Source organism: Palaemon carinicauda, chromosome 44 (assembly GCF_036898095.1).
Source record: "Palaemon carinicauda isolate YSFRI2023 chromosome 44, ASM3689809v2, whole genome shotgun sequence".
NCBI lineage: Eukaryota > Metazoa > Arthropoda > Malacostraca > Decapoda > Palaemonidae > Palaemon > Palaemon carinicauda.
The window spans coordinates 11,584,916-11,603,991 of NC_090768.1; the positions used below are offsets into that span (position 1 = coordinate 11,584,916).

The 19,076-nt window shown below is 43.1% G+C and overlaps 1 protein-coding gene across 1 annotated transcript in view; it reads left to right on the forward strand.

The window, feature by feature from the left end:
• Taf5 (TATA-box binding protein associated factor 5) overlaps positions 1–18,988 on the forward strand; it is a 570,605-nt gene extending 551,617 nt beyond the window's left edge. The window contains exons 12-13 of the mRNA XM_068366349.1: positions 584–761; positions 18,539–18,988. Coding sequence (XP_068222450.1) covers positions 584–761; positions 18,539–18,750 — 390 coding nt within the window. The 3' untranslated portion in view covers positions 18,751–18,988. The remainder of the gene's footprint in view (positions 1–583; positions 762–18,538) is intronic.
• Positions 18,989–19,076: the final 88 nt, after the last annotated feature.

A 19,076-nucleotide genomic window follows, 5' to 3' on the forward strand; every position in this document is an offset into this window, starting at 1 on the left:
TATTGGGAAAGTCTTGGTTGCAACAGTTTTTCCTACTAAGATTCGGAATAACTTTTACCTGGACAGTCACATTACTAAATATCTCAACACAGCTTATGTAGGCCGCGGACCTTACGTAGCAATGTTTAGCGAGGTGCAGGGACTCCTTATTTTTGGTACAAACCTATTTAAAATAAGGAGCTCCCAAGTAGCCAAAAAGCCAGATTGGCGGGGACGTCCACCCTACGAGTGGGTGAGTCACCCCTAATAGATAGCGTAGGTTTGTATTCCAGTTACGGAACAAATGACAAATTCGGAGATAATTTGTATTTTTCCTAACAATACAAACCTTTAGCTATTTATACAAAGTTACCCGCCAGCCCTATTTCCCTTGAAGTCCTACCTCCAAGCAAAGTCAGCTAAATCACAGGTGTGTGAGTGGGAGCTGTAGCAAGCTACCCCCACTAACTAGCAGAATGGATAGTTAACCTTCGCTAAATTTTAATGGCTTGTCCTTCCAGCTTTGCCGAAAGTTTGTATCGGTAGGAAAAATACAAATTCTCTCCAAATTTGTCATTTTTATATAATGTACCTTCTTTTTCAGAATACCATTGATGCCTTGTCGTTTTCACCCTGTGGACGGTTTCTAGCATCTGCTGGTGGAGATAAGCGTATTTTAGTGTGGGATATGGCTAATGGCAACTTGATTACAGAAATGGCATCTCACACCTCAACAATATTTACAATTTGTTTTTCCAGAGATTGCAATATACTTGCCTCAGGTATCAAATTTATATGCATGCCAGTTGTTTTCTTTTTAGTATATTTACGCTTCTATAAATTTGTTAAACTTTTTGAATGATTTTGAAGTCAATTAATTTAGGAAGTATATTCCAAAATTAAAGGGCTTTTTGCAAATTAGCTAAAGAATTCTGAAAATGCAAATTAAATAAAAAAAAAAAAAATTTTAGGAACCAGTTTTGAATCATAACTAAGACAGAGTAAATATACAGTAAATAGAAGTAAATTTTTTTCTAGAAATAGACAACTATTAGGAATTTGTAACATTTTTATTTTTACAAATATATCAAACAAATTATGTTTATTGCAAAAATTTTTTATCAATATTAAACTTACCCGATGATCATATAGCTGTCAGCTCTGCTGCCCGACAGAAAAAACCTACGGGCGGAATACGCCAGCGATCGCTATACAGGTGGGGGTGTACATCAACAGCGCCATCTGTCAAGTAGGTACTCAAGTACTCGATGTCAACAAGAACCAATTTTCTCTCTGTCGTGCCAATGGCAAGACCTACTAAATACGCCGTCCCTAACTGGATTTGTTTTCACAACGATTTGGTGAAGTACACTATTCCAGTTTTGAGCTTTCGCTATGCAGGGGTTTTATCTTCATTTCAAAACTTACTAAATACGCCGTCCCTAACTGGATTTGTTTTCACAACGATTTGGTGAAGTACACTATTCCAGTTTTGAGCTTTCGCTATGCAGGGGTCTTATCTTCATTTCAAAACTTGAACTCGTTTTGGATAGATTTAATTATGGTGACGAAGAGAGTATGGACTCTCTTTCACTTTTAAATGGCCGACCCTTCCCTTAGACGGAAGTGTGTTTAGGTTTTTGGTAATTTTGCTTAACAAGTTATAGATCTATTTATTTTATATCTCTCCGCCTTTATAGGCCTCTTCGATTAACTTTCCATTTATTATAAACTTATAAAAAATTAATTTTTATGTTTGTTTATATGCGACCTTTCCTAATAGTAGGCGGTCCTTACTTGGAACCGAAGTTAATTAACATTGAGCCCGTTATATCGTATTTAACCTTTTAAGAATTTAATACTTTTTTAATTTTAATTTTTTATGAAAGAATTTCTTTGATAGTCTCGTACTGTTTTCAAAGATGAACTAACGTTTAGTTTTTTAGTCTCCGCAGTTGTTGACGTTCAGAACGTTCAACATGCACTCTATCGTTACGATAGAGAGAGAGTGTATCACGGTTCCACGTTGCAGTAAGAGTAAACCGATTCTAGCGTTTCGTTCATTCTTTCTTAGCTTAAATGGTTTAAATTCTAAATAAAGGAACTTTTTATTTGGGAAACCTTTGTTTTTTCCTTTAGCAAATAACATGTTTTAACGATATATAATTGGGCTCTTCTCTCAGGTGCTAAATCAAGAGAGAAGAGAGAGAGAGATAGAGACGGAGGGAGAGAGAGGAGAATAAACGTTTCGTTCAAGCGGGTAACGTTGTTCTCGTTTTTTACTCTTCTCCTTAGTCGCTGTAGGGGAAGAAGGTAAAACGTTTCTAGGGTTTTATTCTTGTTCCCAGGCTTTATGCGGTGAGAGATTGTAAACGTAGTTTATTTGATCTAGTGTTTAGTCTCTTTTCCAGCCACTGAATTCTTTATCTTTTTTTATGTTTTTCTGTTGCATTGTAAAACTGTTTTCGCAATTACTACCTTTTAATGAAGGATAGGATTGCGTGTTTCAGGTAGAAATCAGTTAAAGTTTCGATTTCAGTGAAATAAGTGCAAACAGAAAATCAAAAGTGATAAAGTGATATGCGCAAAGTGTTACAGTGTTGCGTCCGAGGGTTCGTCTGTTCGTGCCAGTTGTTCACCTAGTCCGGGACCTCTTACAAGCTCCCAAGCCCAGGGGAGAAGTAATGTCGAACGACTTATGGGTTCCACAGGCCTTGATCGACGAACAGACGTTTTTCCCTCCGTGGTTTCGGGCGTATCTACCCACGTTAGCCGACGTGAGATCGCCCCACCCACACAAAGACGAGAGAGCCCATTTATTCCTTGTCTGCGGAAGAGGTTTCTCGTAAGAAACCATGGACCACATCTTGCAGCTTTTTAAGTGCAAGTCGGTCCCTTCCGCGCAAGTCCAACGGCCTAGGTGTAGCCACTGGGTTAGTTCGGACTCGCTGCAGTCATCCGACGACTGCACTCCTCCCAAGAGAGGCAAGGTGGTACCGCAACAGGCAGTAACTCCGTCTGTTGCCGCACCAGCTGTTTTAGACCCTCAGTCACAACGGACAGTAGCTCCGTCTGTTGCCGTTTTTTGTAGACCCTAAGTGGTCTTTACTGCAGTCTATGCAGACTCAGTTAGCTGCGGTTATGCAGGAGTTTCGTGCGGAGAAGGTTGACACTGCTCTCGTTAGCCTACAACCTGCCACGGTTGTGCGCCCAGCTCACGCTGAGGCTGCCTGCTCCCACACTCCGGCTGCGGAGAGCTCCACCTCCGATGCGCAATCGACCCTGCCAGACGCATGTTAATGTTAGCCGACGTGTGGCACCCTCCGTTAACATGCGTGAGCTACCGCATCAGCAGTGGGAAGGTGGAGTCAAGCTGCCGTGTTTTGACGCGATGCGTTAGTTTCCGCAACCCACGGCAGTCCCCACCACGCACCACCACTCCGCTTTGGTTGTTGCCTGCTCCCACACTCCGACTGCGGAGAAGGTTGACGATGCACCCGTTTGCCTACAACCTGCCACGGTTGTGCGCCCAGCATGGCTGCCTGCTCCCACACTCTTGTTGTGAGAGCTCCTCCACCCATGCGCAGTCGACCCTGCCAGACGCATGCTGACTCCCACAGACACACGGAGCACTCCGTTGCCGTGCGTGAGCTACCACAAGCTGCCGTGTTTTGACACGGTGTGTCAGCCTCCGCAACCCACTGTGGTTACCGCCACTCGCCCGCAGCAGACTAGTCAGTCAGGAGTTGAGGCTTCCCCACACAACTTTGGTTGTTGCCAGCTCACAGACTGTCAAGCAGTTACATGACGTTGCCTTCTGGTCTGCTACTAATGCACCAGTGCTGTATGTCCTCACGCACCTGTTGTGGTTGACAGTTCAGTTTTTGACAGTTCACAGACTGTCAAGCAGTTACATAACATTGCCTTCTGGTCTGCTGCTTATGCACCAGTGAGACCCTCACTGAGATAACCTAGCTTTTCTCGGACATGGTTCCTGTAGATGAGAAAGTGCTGTTCTCCCTCCTTCTGATATTCCTTTGAGGACTCTGTCATTTGGAGAGGAGCCTTAAGCTGCTTAGCCTCCTATGGACTTTAATTAAAGCATAACAAGGCTTCCAGGGATGGTAAATGGTTCCGCTTCGGTCGCTAACCCCGTCTGTTGCCACACCTGCTCCCATAGACCCTAATGGGCTTTGTTGCAAGACATGCAGTCCAAGCTTGTGTCCTTGATAGAGGATTTTTTACGGAGAAGAACCTCCTAGCCAACAACCTTCCTACCGGTTGGTTGTACGCCCTGTTGACGCTGAGGTATCCTACTCACGTCCGCCAGTTGAGGTGGTTCCTCCACCGGTGCGACCCAGTGTGGGTTGCCAGTCGCACGTTGACGTTAAGCGACTCTCGGAGGTGGTTGTGGACGTTCAGTGTGTCACTAGGAAGACGTTCAACAACCAGCAGAGGTGACTTGTTGTGACGCAGTGCGGCAACCTCAGCAACCCGGTAGGGGGTTGACTGCACAACCCAGACAGTCTAGATAGTTTCGGGTTGACGCTGTACTTCCTCGCGTCCCCATGGTTGACAGTTCACAGACTGTGCAGCAGTACCATGATCTTGTGTCCGGCTCCGCCACGCATCCACCAGTGCGACCGGATTCAGCGAGTCAGACGTTGCCCACTCCGTTGCCGTTTCCTCATCAGTTTCGGATGAGGAACCCTCTGATGAGGACATTGCTGAACAAGACGATCAACCCCCAGCCCTTTTATCCATCCAGAAGATGCTGAAGAAGGAACTCTGCCCTGTCAGGCTGTGGATGAGTCTGGTTAGGACACTGTCATCCGTGGTTCAATTTGTGTCACTTGGAAGACTACACCTCCGTCCTCTTCTGTATCATCTAGCTTTTCACTGGAAAAGGACAAGACGCTAGAAGCGGTCTCGATCCCGGTTTCCGGAAAGATAAAGTCTGGTCTGACTTGGTGAAAGGACTTTATCAACCTTTGAAAGGGTCTTCCCCTGACTGTTCAGACTCCCAACCAGGTTCTCTTCTCGGACGCATCGGACGTAGGCTGGGGTGCGACATTAGGCGGTAGGGAATGCTCGGGATTATGGAACTCGAGTCAAAGGACAATGCATTTCAACTGCAAGAAGCTACTGGCAGTACGTCTGACCTGGAAAAGCTTCAGGTCTCTCCTTCAAGGCAAAGTGGTGGAGGTGAACACAGACAACACCCTGCTTTGACGTACATCTCCAAGCAAGGAGGGACCTACTCTCTGACATGGTACGAGTTCGCAAGAGATCTCCTCTCCTGTTCAACAGGTCTAGACTTTTCACTAGTAACGAGGTTCATCCAAGGCAACTTGAATGTAATAGCAGATTGTCTCAGTAGGAAGGGACAAATAATTCCAACATATTGGACCCTCCACAAGGATGTATGCAAGAGACTTTGGGCCACCTGGGGCCAGCCAACCATAGATCTCTTCGCAACCTCGATGACCAAGAGGCTCCCAATACTTTGCTCACCTATCCCGGACCCAGCAGTAGTTCATATAGATGCCTTTCTACTAGATTGGTCACATCTAGATCTATATGCATTCCCTCCGTTCTAGATTGTCAACAAGGTACTGCAGAAGTTCGCCTCTCACGAAGGGACAAAGTTGACGCTAGTTGCTTCCCTCTGGCCCGCGAGAGAATAACTCACCGAGGTACTTCGATGGCTAGTAGACGTTCCCAGAACACTTCCCCTAAGGGTGGACCTGCTACGTCTGCCACGCGTAAAGAAGGTACTCCAAGGCCTCCACGCTCTTCGTCTGACTGCCTTCAGACTATCGAAAGACTCTCGAGAACTAGAGGTTTTTCGAAGGAGGCAACCAGAGCGATTGCTAGAGCAAGGAGAACATCCACCCTTAGAGTCTACCAATCGAAGTGGGAAATCTTCCGAAACTGGTGCAAGTCAGTATCCGTATCCTCGACCAGTACCTCTGTAACTCAAATAGCTGACTTCCTCTTATATCTGAGGAAAGAACGATCTCTTTCAGCTCCCACTATCAAGGGTTACAGTAGCATGTTGGCATCAGTCTTCCGTCACAGAGGCTTAGATCTTTCCAACAATAAAGATCTACAGGACCTCCTTAAGTCTTTTGAGACCACGAAGGAGCGTCGTTTGGTTACACCTGGTTGGAATTTAGACGTGGTTCTAAGATTCCTTATGTCAGACAGGTTCGAACCGCTTCAATCAGCCTCCCTGAAAGATCTCACCTTTAAGACTCTTTTCCTGATATGCTTAACCACAGCTAAAAGAGTCAGTGAGATTCATGCCTTCAGCAAGAACATCGGATTCTCATCCGAAACGGCTACATGTTCTACAACTTGGTTTTCTAGCCAAACACGAGCTGCCTTCTCGGCCTTGACCAATATCGTTCGATATTCCAAACTTATCGTATGGTTGGAAATGAACTAGAAAGAGTATTATGTCCTGTAAGAGCTCTTAAGTTTTATTTTAAAACCTTTACGAGGCCCGTCTGAAGCTTTATGGTGTTCAGTTAAGAATCCAGCTTTGCCTATGTCAAAGAATTCTTTATCCTATTTTATCAGACTGTTAATACGAGAAGCTCATTCCCTTCTGAATGAGGAAGACCAAGCTTGGCTGAAGGTAAGGACACACGAAGTTAGAGCTGTCGCAACTTCCGTGGCCTTTAAACAAAATAGATCTCTGCAAAGTATATTCGACGCAACCTATTGGAATAGCAAATCAGTGTTCGCGTCTTTTATCTTAAGAATGTCCAGTCTCTTTACGAGAACTGCTACACTCTGGGACCATTCGTAGCAACGAGTGCAGTAGTGGTGGGGGCTCCACCACTACAATTCCCTAATTCCAGAACCTTTTTAATCTTTCTCTTGAAATATTTTTGGGTTGTCCGGAAGGCTAAGAAGCCTTTCGCATCCTTCTTGATTTGGCGGGTGGTCAAAATCATTTCTTGAGAAGCGCCTAGATTAGAGGTTTTGATGAGGACCTTTAGTATGGGTTGCAACCCTTCATACTTCAGCTCCTAGGAGTCGCTCAGCATCCTATGAGGATCGCGAGGCTCAGTAAGGAAGACGTACTTAAAAAGGCAGAGTAATTGTTCAAGTCGTCTTCCTTACCAGGTACTTATTTATTTTATGCTTGTTATTTTGAATAACTGCTAAAATGAAATACGGAATACTTAGCTCATAATGTCAACATGTAATGCTGGTCTCTACCCACCCCCCTGGGTGTGAATCAGCTATATGATCATCGGGTAAGTTTAATATTGAAAAATGTTATTTTCCTTAGTAAAATAAATTTTTGAATATACTTACCCGATGATCATAAATTAAAGGACCCACCCTTCCTCCCCAATAGAGACCCAGTGGACAGAGGAGAAAATTGGTTCTTGTTGACATCGAGTACTTGAGTACCTACTTGACAGATGGCGCTGTTGATGTACACCCCCACCTGTATAGCGATCGCTGGCGTATTCCGCCCGTAGGTTTTTTCTGTCGGGCAGCAGAGCTGACAGCTATATGATCATCGGGTAAGTATATTCAAAAATTTATTTTACTAAGGAAAAAAACATTTTTTATTTCTATAACAAAAATTTCCACACAAAACTCTTGATCATCAAATACCTTATACCTTATATTGGTACCATGGAATCTCAGCCATAATACTAACATGCCAAGAAAGGAGAGATCTCATATGTAGATAATCAGCAAGATGTCACTCTGAAAGTTGTATTCCCATGCCCTCTTCTGGAATCAAGAGTATGGGGAAGGAAATATGACACTAAAACTTACAGTAAACAAATTTAAAAAAAAAAATGTGTGTTAATACGCAAATACAAACCTAAAGACTGCTGCTCTCACTTTCTGTTTAGGAAGCTGAACCCTCGAAGACTAAATCTTTATCATAGGATTTAATGCTCCTGTGAGGCAAAGAGGGCGGAGGCATTTCTTTTTTGATAGCACAGGAGAGTGCTTCATTGGCGCAGCATGGCGTTTCTAATCCTACTTGTGTAGAGCTTCGGCCGGAGCTTGCTCGACAGCTGGGGAGTCCAAAGTTGGTGACTGTAGACAGTCCTGATGCGTAGACCTCCTTTCTTCTCTAGGGGAAGTGGGGAAGCCCATCGTTGGAAGGCAAGAAGGCGCTGACAAAGCCGAAGAATGATCGCGCTTGGCTTTCATTTTCCTCCTTTATTAGAATCCCATCCACTCAGCACATGCAAGGGTATTCCAAAGTGTAGCAGTGCCCTCTGCACGTCGGGCACAAAAGATGATCAACCTCAACATCATGAAGGTTCCACAGTGATGATCCGGCAGTCCTGGACTTTTCCACATTTTACTAGGTTCACTAGTTCTCACTCCTCTGAAGGTTCAGCACTTTGATGCAGTAGAGGGGCTTTAGTGTCTCAATGATGGGCTGGTCAGTGGTGGTGGGGTGATTATCCACTTTGGCAGGTTTAATCATACCTCTAAGGCCAGTTTTGAGAGACCAGACCAAGACTGGACCCTTATAAGCCTTCCTCTTTATTTCAGTTTTTCTCTTCTGCCCGCTTCCTTAAGGATTGTACACATAGGTCCCTGGTTACTTTCTCTATTGGACCAGTAGTAGCCACTCAGCAGTTGCTGTAGAGAACCAACTCCTGCAGGACGTCTAGCATTAATGGAAGAAACAAATGACACCCAAGACTGACGCCTAGCTTCTTTCATGGCACGAGGGAATTGTGCTCTACATTTCTTGTATATAAAAAAATTCTCCTCAGTACTTTCTTGTGGCTGTGTGCAGGGCAGTAGTTCTGAAGACCACCTGGGGACTGGTGGTTGTTTTAATAACCTTGTTGTTTGGGCAATTGAATTGACTCCTGCTGTATGAAGAGTTCCATTCAGTAAGTCTATGGCATCATCAACACTTTTAAACTGTTCTGCCATCTCTTCAATTTTGCTTAGCTCACAAAATCTATCCCAGTCTGCCTTATCAAGATTCCATCGTGGCGATCTTTATAAAGGTGGACCATTGTTGGTGTTTACAATGATAGGTGCATGATCACTAGTATGCCAATCATCTAATGTCTTGCAATTGAAATTGAGAGGGCAATTAGAGCTTGCGACCGATTGGTCAGTGCATGGCAAGGTACCTGTTTGGATATGAAAGTGTGCGAGCTCTCCTGTTTTAAGGATTCCGACCTCTGCATTTTCCACAACTGATGATATAATATTGCCCTTCGTATTTGCTTAAACATCACCCCAAAAAGGATTTCTACCATTCAAATCTCTTAAGTAAAAGAAAAGGTTGAGGGAGTTGTTGAATCACCTCTACTAAACTATTATAAAATGTTATCATATTGAAGCAAATACATAGAGCAAATTTTTATTTTCGCCCTATATCAATCTGTACAACCACTGCCTGTAGAGATGTATGAGTAGACAAAGATATTTGGTGAACATCTCGACGAACGTATGAGACTTTTGCTCCTTACTCGGTGATCATATGGTGTCCTATAACTAATATATTCACGAGGACAAGGAGTATTATGATCAAGTTTGCTCTCCTGTAGACATAATTATGGGGAAGTGCTCATGAATCAGGATCATAGGGTCTTCATACTTGGCCCTTAAATCCTGACAATTCCATTGCAAAATGAAGGAAAAACTATGGTTTGTTTTTTGGAAGACACCTTGGAAGAAGTCATCCCATTAGCAATTTTTGATTTAACACTATTTCCCAGTGGTTTTATTAGAGAGGGTCATGATATATTGGAGTTTTGCGTTTGTGTTTTAATTTTTGTCCTTTTTATCTAATTGTCGAGGGGTTGGTGGACCTCAACTTGAACTTCTGATTTATTTGAGTTGTCTTCCAGCTGATTAGAAACATCCATAGACAAGACATCACATTTATTTAATGTCATAATTTTAATGTTTCTTATGGAAGTGGGTTAGAGAGATGGAGATCTCTCTTTTCCGATTAATAAGTGGTGAGCTATCACGTTTTTGCAGCTTCCCCACTACAAGTGCACCTGGTAATTTGGTTTCAAGTGGAACCTCCATCAAATCAGACAAGGACATGGCCTGAGAGAGGTTAGTACTATTGTTGGTAATGGGGTACGAAGGTTGTATAGAGATGGGCTATGTCCCAGTGTTAATACACCGTAGCAAAGCCCCCAAAGGCAATATGCTTACCTCGTCATTCGGTACTTTATTATTAGACGTTGTATTTCTTCTCTTATAACTACTAGCAGTACTAGGTGGGATTAATGTCTCCTGTGGTAAATTTCCTTTAGATTTTAATGCCTTTGCTGTTTTGTTTACTCGGTGGTGTTTTGGCATGTCCTATACTTATGTGCTCCTCACTAGATTTGTAGAGGGCAGCTTCTTCCAACTTGTATAGCAACTTATATAGCTCACAACTCATAACGGTGGATTTATTATTTGAGTTGCAGTCAAAACACGTAGCCTTAAGTAGACACTCTCCATGGTAGGGTTTGGAGCAAATGCTACAAATTTTTTTTGTTTTTACAAGTTATAGAAGGGTGTCCGAATTTAAAACAGTTGAAACACTATAGATACTTCTGTTTGAAAGGTTGAACTTTAATCCTTCCATTCTCAATTACAATATGGAAAGGTACATCAGCATCCTGGAAAGTAAGGATAAATCATTGATGTTCCAGGAAATTTAGGCACCCTCCGCACTCCTAATGGAATCATGGCCAGTATCTCATCTTCTGTAAATTCATACAGGTATTTATTGAAAACTATTCCCCTTCCAAAACTAAAATTTAGGTGGGGTTTGACTTCTAATTTAATATCGTCACTGCTTGTCTTTAGGTTAGATAATATGACAGACTGCGTGAATGATTAGGCATGGATGAGGAAACTATTTTTTCCAAAGCAGGATATATCACCTGGAGCAATGGTTCTTACTTTTTCTATATAAATTTACAGATTTTAAAGTAATTCCCTGTACTCCCTTTAGGCTCCGCAACAAGCGACATTGGTGATTTTGGTTTCTTTGGGAAGGTTTGTCTACATCAATATCTTTTTCACACCAGTCGGCAGGTCAATACGTCCAAGTCTGTTGGTACCTTATCACAAAGCATCATTGATATTCAAATTATTAATTTTAACATACATGTTACTTATGGCATCAAGTGCTTCATCATGACTATTGTGATACCCATGAATCCCAATCATCATCTTGAAGTTTCATTCTTATTTCCAATATCATTCCATAACTTTTAAATGCTCTATATAGCTCATCATAATTAGTATCTATTGGGATTTGGGTAACACGAAGGACTCTTAGTTTCCTTATGTTGCCCATATTACTTGATTTTTGAACAACATTAGAATGGTCCTTGATAGTTTCCAGGTCGTCATTGGAAGGGTTGATTTGCAAAGAAGTAGCAAGCCAGTTATCCACCTCTTTATCAGAGGATGTCAGTCCTCCTAACCCATGTTGCTCAACATGAGAAGAGGTTTCAGTGGGGACCAGTCCTCTATTAGAGAGGGGCTGCTTCTCTGTAGGTGAGCGTACATTGGTCGGGGTTGGGGGTGGGGGCTGGGGGTTAGTTAGCCCCTCCCACCGACGATTCCAGTGCCTGGCATCACCCATTATCCGCAAATATGGGAGACTTAAAACCGGATCACTGGAGCCAGACTCTTAACAGACCAAGTCTGCCAAAGGGTGATGGTGTCTAAGTTTGAAGCATATAAAAAACCTGGTCAATTTTCTAACATTGGTCTTCAAGAAAATTTCTAATAGTCATTTTACAGACCCCTGCTCTAAGTACCTGATCTACATAATGGTTTTTGCGGAAAGTCATGGTTGCCATAATACCACGATTATCATTTACTTTGGGAGGGCCCCCAGTAGACACATCTCCCAAAGATCCATGCGCTCATGATTATTTCGCTTAACCAAAAATATATAGTGTTCTTAGTCACTTTTTTTTAAATGACCTGTATTCACATAAAGGTTGGGAGTTGCAGGACGACAGTAACTAGTCTGCTTTAAGTAGAAGCGAACCGCTCTCACAGGTCATAGTAGCAGACTGTCCATATCAATTACCTCCTTGATTGAGGAAATAGAAACTCAGGTACAAACAAGAAGGACCATTCTCTCCACCACTTGAAATGTGATACCAGATAAGAGAGGCCATGAAGTTCACGCACTCTCTTGGATGACATTAGAGCGAGGAGGAAGACCATCCAAGTGTGAGGTCTCGGTCTGAGGCCTTAGTCAGAGGTTCATATGGTGCCATTTTAAGGGATCATAAGACCTTAACCACACTCCAAGTCAGAGTTTTGATTTTCTGTGGCAGACAACTGTTCAAAACTCTTCATCAAGGCTGAGCAATAGCCTGGGAGAAGTTCCCCCTCCCTCGGGTAAAGTAAAAAGTCTGCTATCAGTGGAATAGGGGCCTTGAATGGTGCAGTCTGCCGTTGATGATACCAACCGCAGAAAATGGACCATTTTACCTGGTAGATCACTGCAGAAGACTTGCGAAGGTATCCAGAAAGTTGCTTTGTAGTCTGTCTCAAGAAGCCCTTCCTTCGGAGGATGTGCTGGATAACCTCCAACCATGAAGAGACAGGCATTCCACTGCTGTGTGAAATGTTTTCACCTGAGGTTGTCATAGAAGAGTTGCCCAATTGATTTGGAAGTTCTCTTGGAACCTCTACAAGCAGATCTATTAGATCCAGAACCTCTCCACTTCTCGAGGCCACCTTGGCGCTACTAGCGTTACTCTGAGGTCTTTTGACATTCTGTTCTTATTCAAGATATGGCGGATCAGACAGAACATGGAAAGGCATAGACATCCAGCCCATTCTAGCAGTTTTGGAAGGCATCTTCCATCACTGCTGCTGGGTCCAGGACTGGGGAACAATAAACCTCGAGTTTGTGGTTGGGGTGAGTGGCAAACATATCAATGGTCGGGGAACCCCATATTCAGGAGTTCCCTTGTCACTTGATTATTCAAAGACTATCCTAAACCAACTATCATTCCTAGTCAGCTCAGATGTCTGCTATCAGGTTTTTTCTTTTAGGATAAAGTTGGCTGAGGCAAACGCCCAATGATGTATCTCTACTGCTAATTGATGAAGTAGGTGAGACATGGAGCCTCCTTGTTTATTGATGTACGTCACTACAGTTGTGTCGTTAACTTATCAACACTACTGGGTGATCCTTGACGTAATCTGTGAAGTGAAGTAACACTAGATATGCCACTTTCATTTCCAGGTAATTGATGTGGAACGACTTGTCTTTGTGCAACCAAAGGCCTGAAATCTGAACCATATCAAATATGTGCTCCCCACCATTGGTGAGATGCATCTAAAAACAGGAGGAAGTCTGGAGGAGGGACCTGTAGGGGAGACCCGACAAACAGGTTCTTTTCCTGGATCCACCTAGCGAGGTATAATCTGACATCTCAAGGCATTCTTAACAAAGCGGATGGTGGGCTGGATGTTTGGGACCACTAAGACTTGGATCTGAGATGCATCCTCCCGAAGGGAACAAGCTTCTCCAGGGAAGCCAGATGTTCCAAAAGTTTCTACCAAAGGTGGGCCTAGAGGAATTCCTTCTAAAGAAACAGTGCCGCGATCTGTAGGAACAGAAGAACTCTGTCTCGTGAGGGAAACACTCAGGCTTGGACCGATTCTATATCCATGCCAAGATACCGAACAAGACGTCTTGCTACTGCTTGAGGGTTTTCAAGGTTTAAGTGGATTCCGAGATCGCGACAAAATCCAAGAAGTGTGTCTCTGGGCGAATAAGCTGATCTTTTATACCGCCAGTAACAGCCAGTCACCCAGGTATCGAAGGAGCCGGATTCCCATCTCATGAGCCCCAGAAAAGATGAGGAAGGCTTGCAATGCCATGGACAGGCCAAAGCACAACACCTATAACTGAAAGATTATTCCTCGGAAGAAAAATCTCAGATACTTCCTTGACCTCGGAAGGACTGGGATCTGTAAGTACTGTAAGCATCTTTAAGTTCTATGGACAGCAGGAAGTCGACCTGTAGAATAGCCTGAATGACTGTGCTGGGTGTTTCCATCCTCCTGTCAGCTTTTGCACAAGGAAAGATCTTGTTAAAGAATCCTGAAGACCTGTCAAAGACTTCTTCAATTTTGTTCTTCTCCATTATCTTGTGAACCTTGTCCTGTAATAGATCCATCTCTGATCCCCTCAAATACAATATCAGGTTCACCGGAGGCTGGGCCAGAGGAACGTGAGAGTCCATGAACCCGATGTGATACTCTGACCGCAGAACTTCTACTGCCCAGGGTTCTGCCACGTGGAATTGTTACCTTGTCCAATGACTTTGCAGGTATCCCGCAACAGGTGGTGATGTCTATGGACAGCAGGAAGTCGTTCTGTCGAATAGCCTGAAAATGACTGTCCTGGGTGTCTCCATCTTCCTGTCAGCTTTTGCACCAGGAAGATGTTGCCAAAGAATCCTGAAGACCTGGCAAAGACTTCTTCAATTTTGTTGTTCTCCAGTATCTTGTGAACCTTGTCCTGTAATAGATTCTTCTCCGATCCCCTCAAATACAATGTCAGGTTCATCGGCGTCTGGGTCAGAGTAACGTGACAGTCCATGAATGGGATTTGATACCCTGACTGCAGAACTTCTACTGCCCAGGGTTCTGACACATGAAATTGTTACCTTGTCCAGTGACTTGTGTAGGCATCCCGCAACAGGCGGTAAGTTGGAGAATTGCCGTCCCTAACAGGCACCATGACATCTTCGACTCTTTCGGGAGGGATGGTCCCTGCAGCACAAGGTGTGCAAGAAGTCTCCTCATTTCTTGTGCTGAGTAAAGTATTATTAGGCAGCAGATGATGCTTGAGGTACCTGCTATAATGGTGAAGCATGAATTAGCTGTAGGAGCAGAAAAATGTGATGACACTGATTTCCTGAAGTAGCTTGGCTATCCTTCTCCCTCTTTTCACCTTCTGCAAATATTTCAGTTTATGTGTGAAATATTTGTTTTAATGTTACTGTTCTTAAAATATTCTATTTTTCCTTGTTTCCTTTCCTCACTGGGCTATTTTCCCTGTTGGAGGCCCTGGACTTATAGTATCCTGCTTTTCCAACGAGGATTGTAGCTTAGCTTGTAATAATTATAATAATAATAATGGGAATAAGGTCGGGTGTTGAGTAGGGCTAGCGAGTCTCTACTAGCCAGCTGATGCATGAACTTACTCATGACTGCATCTCTACGTAGTTTCCCTTGAGAAACGCACTCTGGTGCAAAAGGAACTCCAGGCCATTGGCTCCGGAGCGAACAAGGTCTCCGTATTGGATCGAAATAGCAGAGTTCGATAGATTCTTGGAAACTGCAAAATAGGACACTGGCTCTGATCAGTGGTGTATCCAGGAACAAGCCTGGAAAACCAACATCGAGGCCATTTCTAAGTTAGATAGCTCGTCAGCAGAAAAAGCAGGTAACTACTTAGCTAGGCAGTCAGGAAACACCCCTGGGTGAACATTGCAACTTGCGAGTCGATGAGTAACGAGTTAGAATGTGCGCTTTCCAGCTCGTAGAATTTACACAAAGTGTCAAAAAGCCTGTTGAGACTAAGGAAGATTCTGGTTCTGCTGGGAACTCGGTCTCTGGGAAAAATCCCCAACAGTATAAGGGTACATCTCCCAACTTCAATTTCATGAGGAGCCATTGATTCATCGAATGAGGCTCGTGACCTTATTGAAAGAAGACTCTTCCCACAGGCCGGAAGTAGGAACCTCCAAAAGAACACAAGGTTCTACCTCGAGCAGGAACTCCGGGGTCGTCGATGATGGTGGAAGACCTATTTTGTGAAGAACGTGGAGGTGGAGTATGAGATGTCTCCTGCTTAGGGAACTGTCAGGACTTCTGCTTCTCTGAAACATCCTTTCATTCCCAATGCACCTGTAGGGTGAAGAGGTATGGTATAACCCTGGCTACACGGTCTGGAGAGGTTGGTGTAAACTGTCGAGTCAGAGGAGGAAGAAAAGACTACACTGGAGTAAGAGAGGAATCAATTTTAGTAAATTTATACTCTCCTTGAAAGCGTTTTGACTTATCTGATGCGGAGACGCAGAGATCGAGACAATGTCTATAAACTTGGAAAAAAGACTTAACATCCTCCTAAACTGGAGTAAGAGAGAAAATCTATTTTAGTAAATTTATACTGTCCTTGAAAGCGTTCCGACTTATCTGAAGCGGAGACGCGGGGATCAGGACAATGTCGATAAACTTGGGGAAGCTCCTGAGGCCTTGAACACCGGGGAGTAGCAACCAACCAGTGTTATAACTTATGGGTAGGAGAAACAACTCGAGGAAACGGAGGATAAAGATCCACTCTTCATTTCCTATCAAAAAATTGATGCAAGGGAGAACATCCTATAACTGAAGCATCGTGTTTATGAATGGTCAAATATTGTCGAGAATATGCAAAACAGTGAGTATCTCCCTCTAACCTAAGGGGAAGACAGTCTTTTGTGGAAAGAACGAAGTACTTACGGGGCGAACAGCTGGGGAGCGAGCACACACTGGAAGCGGCACAATCAGCCAAAACCCAAACATGGGGGCGAGTTGTATGTTCATGTTCATCCAAAACGTGAACATAGGATGCATAGCATGTTCGGAATGATTGTAGAACAACAGATGCATCTCCACAGACTTGTGAGAGAGCAAATGTGAGGAATTGTAGGATGACATAAAATGTTGCTCTATTTGTGCCCGAGTTGACAACCTCTGAGGAGAAAAAGCCAATGCAATCTCTCTATCAGGGAAGAAGAGGCTCAATGGTCCTCAAAGGGTAAGAGGTATGCTCGACTTCCCCGAGGCATCAGGGGAGTACATCCCTAACATTAGAAATGGGGGAAGTTCAGGCGAGTGGCGAGATGGTTGGCAAGACGGTGGGTGTGCACTTCGGTGTAAGTTCAGGCTGAGTACGCAGTGTGTAGAGAAGAAATTTCTGGGATGTATGAGAAATCGCTCTGAGGGCTTGTGTCAGGAATTAAAGAGCTGCTCTTATGAACCAAGACCGCTCGTTGGAGATAATGGCAAAAGAGGTGATGTATCCCAGCTGGTAGACAGCGACCATCAGCCAGAGCAGTGTCGAAGGATCATTGATGAAGGTAGAATCCTCCCCCTCATAAAGGGGCCAGGGGGAATCTACGTTGTCAAATTCCAAGATTAAAACACTGTCACCATTCTCCGTTAGTATGTCTTGGGTAAGACACGATAACCAAAGTACCAGGTAGGGGAATATCTGGGTTTGAGAGATCTAAACCTCTTGCTTTTCTATGAAGCCAAAGCAATCAAAGGAGAACGACCACGTTAAGCGTTTTTCTTTCGTCGGCCATGGAGCTTCTCGTACAACACAACGGGACTGACTCGTTGAGCTTCTATGTCCACGGCACGAAGGACATGAGAATCTACATCAAGGCGGCAGCTCAACCAGGTCCTACATGTATGTTCCTCAATACCAGAGGACACATACACACAACAGAAAAGAGAAAGATTAAATGAGAAAAATGGAGGCCAGTAACTGACGTTCGATTTTTTCAGCGGCCAGAAGACGAGCGAGTGATCAGTCTCGAGCAACATCATTCCAACCTAATAGGTACAAGGGAGGGTTAGATAGCCAGACCCTCTATAATTTTTCAACTGGCTTTGCCCAGAATGAACCCGATTAAATGACTTTGTATCTGCATAGGAACTACTGCTGCTTTGTAGTCATGGTGAAGGTTTTCATTTAATAAACTGTTTGGTAAAGGTTTTTAAGTAATTGACTGCTGTGTTGGCCTTAGAGTAATTTTGCCATGATTTCCATAATTGGACTGATGTGTACTAAAATATGCACATTATATTTATTGTAATATTATATGGAAGCCAATTATATTTTTAAGGTTAAATCATGATCTACTGTATGTGGTAACCTCTCTGACTGGTGATCGCCAATCTAGGGTTCGAGTCCCGCTCAAAATTGTTAGTTCCTTTAGCAACTGCAACCTCACCATCCTTTTGAGCTAAGGATGGGGTGTTTGAGGGAGTGTATAGGACTATGTCCTTTGTCATCAGTAGCCCTTGCTTAGCCCTCCCTGGTCCCAGCTTGGATGGAGAGGGGGCTTGGGTGCTGATCATATGTATATATGGTCAGTCTCTAGGTTATTTTCCTTCTTGCTATGGCAATGGCACGGTCCCATGCCTCTGCCATTCATGAGTGACCTTGAAAGGGGTAATGCTGTCAAAAGTAACAATAATACATATGAACCAACCCATAGCATTTGGTTGATTCAAGGTGTTTTCTAGTGGATCTACGGGCAATACTTAAGTAATCCATTTATTATTGGAAACCAGTTCTTTCTGTACGCCTAAATATAACCCATGTAAACAGTAATCTTAGATTCACTTTTATGCTGCTAGAAATAATTATAGATTTTGTCAATGTATGTTCTAGTGTATGACATGTTTTTCCGTAATAAATCTATTTTAGCTTTGCTTTTTCTACTAATGTTAAATTTAATCATTTTTTTTCTTCTTTAATTACCAGGTGGATTAGACAACTGTGTGAAGCTTTGGGATTTTAGTAAGTTAATAGAAGACAACCATGAAGATGACATAAATGTTTCTCAAAATTCAGATGTGAAAAGAGGAGAAGATAGTTTGTTACTTGGAACATTTCCCACCAAAAACACCCCCGTTTTGGCTACACACTTTACAAGAAGAAATGTATTATTGGTTTCAGGACCATTTGAGGGATGATTTTAATTTTACATATTTATTAGTTTTTATCTTAATATAGGTGTCTTTATTAGTAAAGAGAGTTGTATTCAGATGAACAATGAATTTGTTATACTGTAATCTTTCTAGGTGAACTTAATGGAATTTCTGTATTATACTAAAAATAAGCCTTAGTCTTTTGCAGTATAAGTAATTTTCATGGTTAAGACTGTTTACTGTTCATTTTTGTCTAATAAGTACAAAACCCAAAAAAAAAGAATGCCTTCGTTTTGTAGTACCTACAGTATCAGATACTTTGTCCTTGTCCCTCAACCATTATTTTTGTACAAAGATGATCACAACCATCA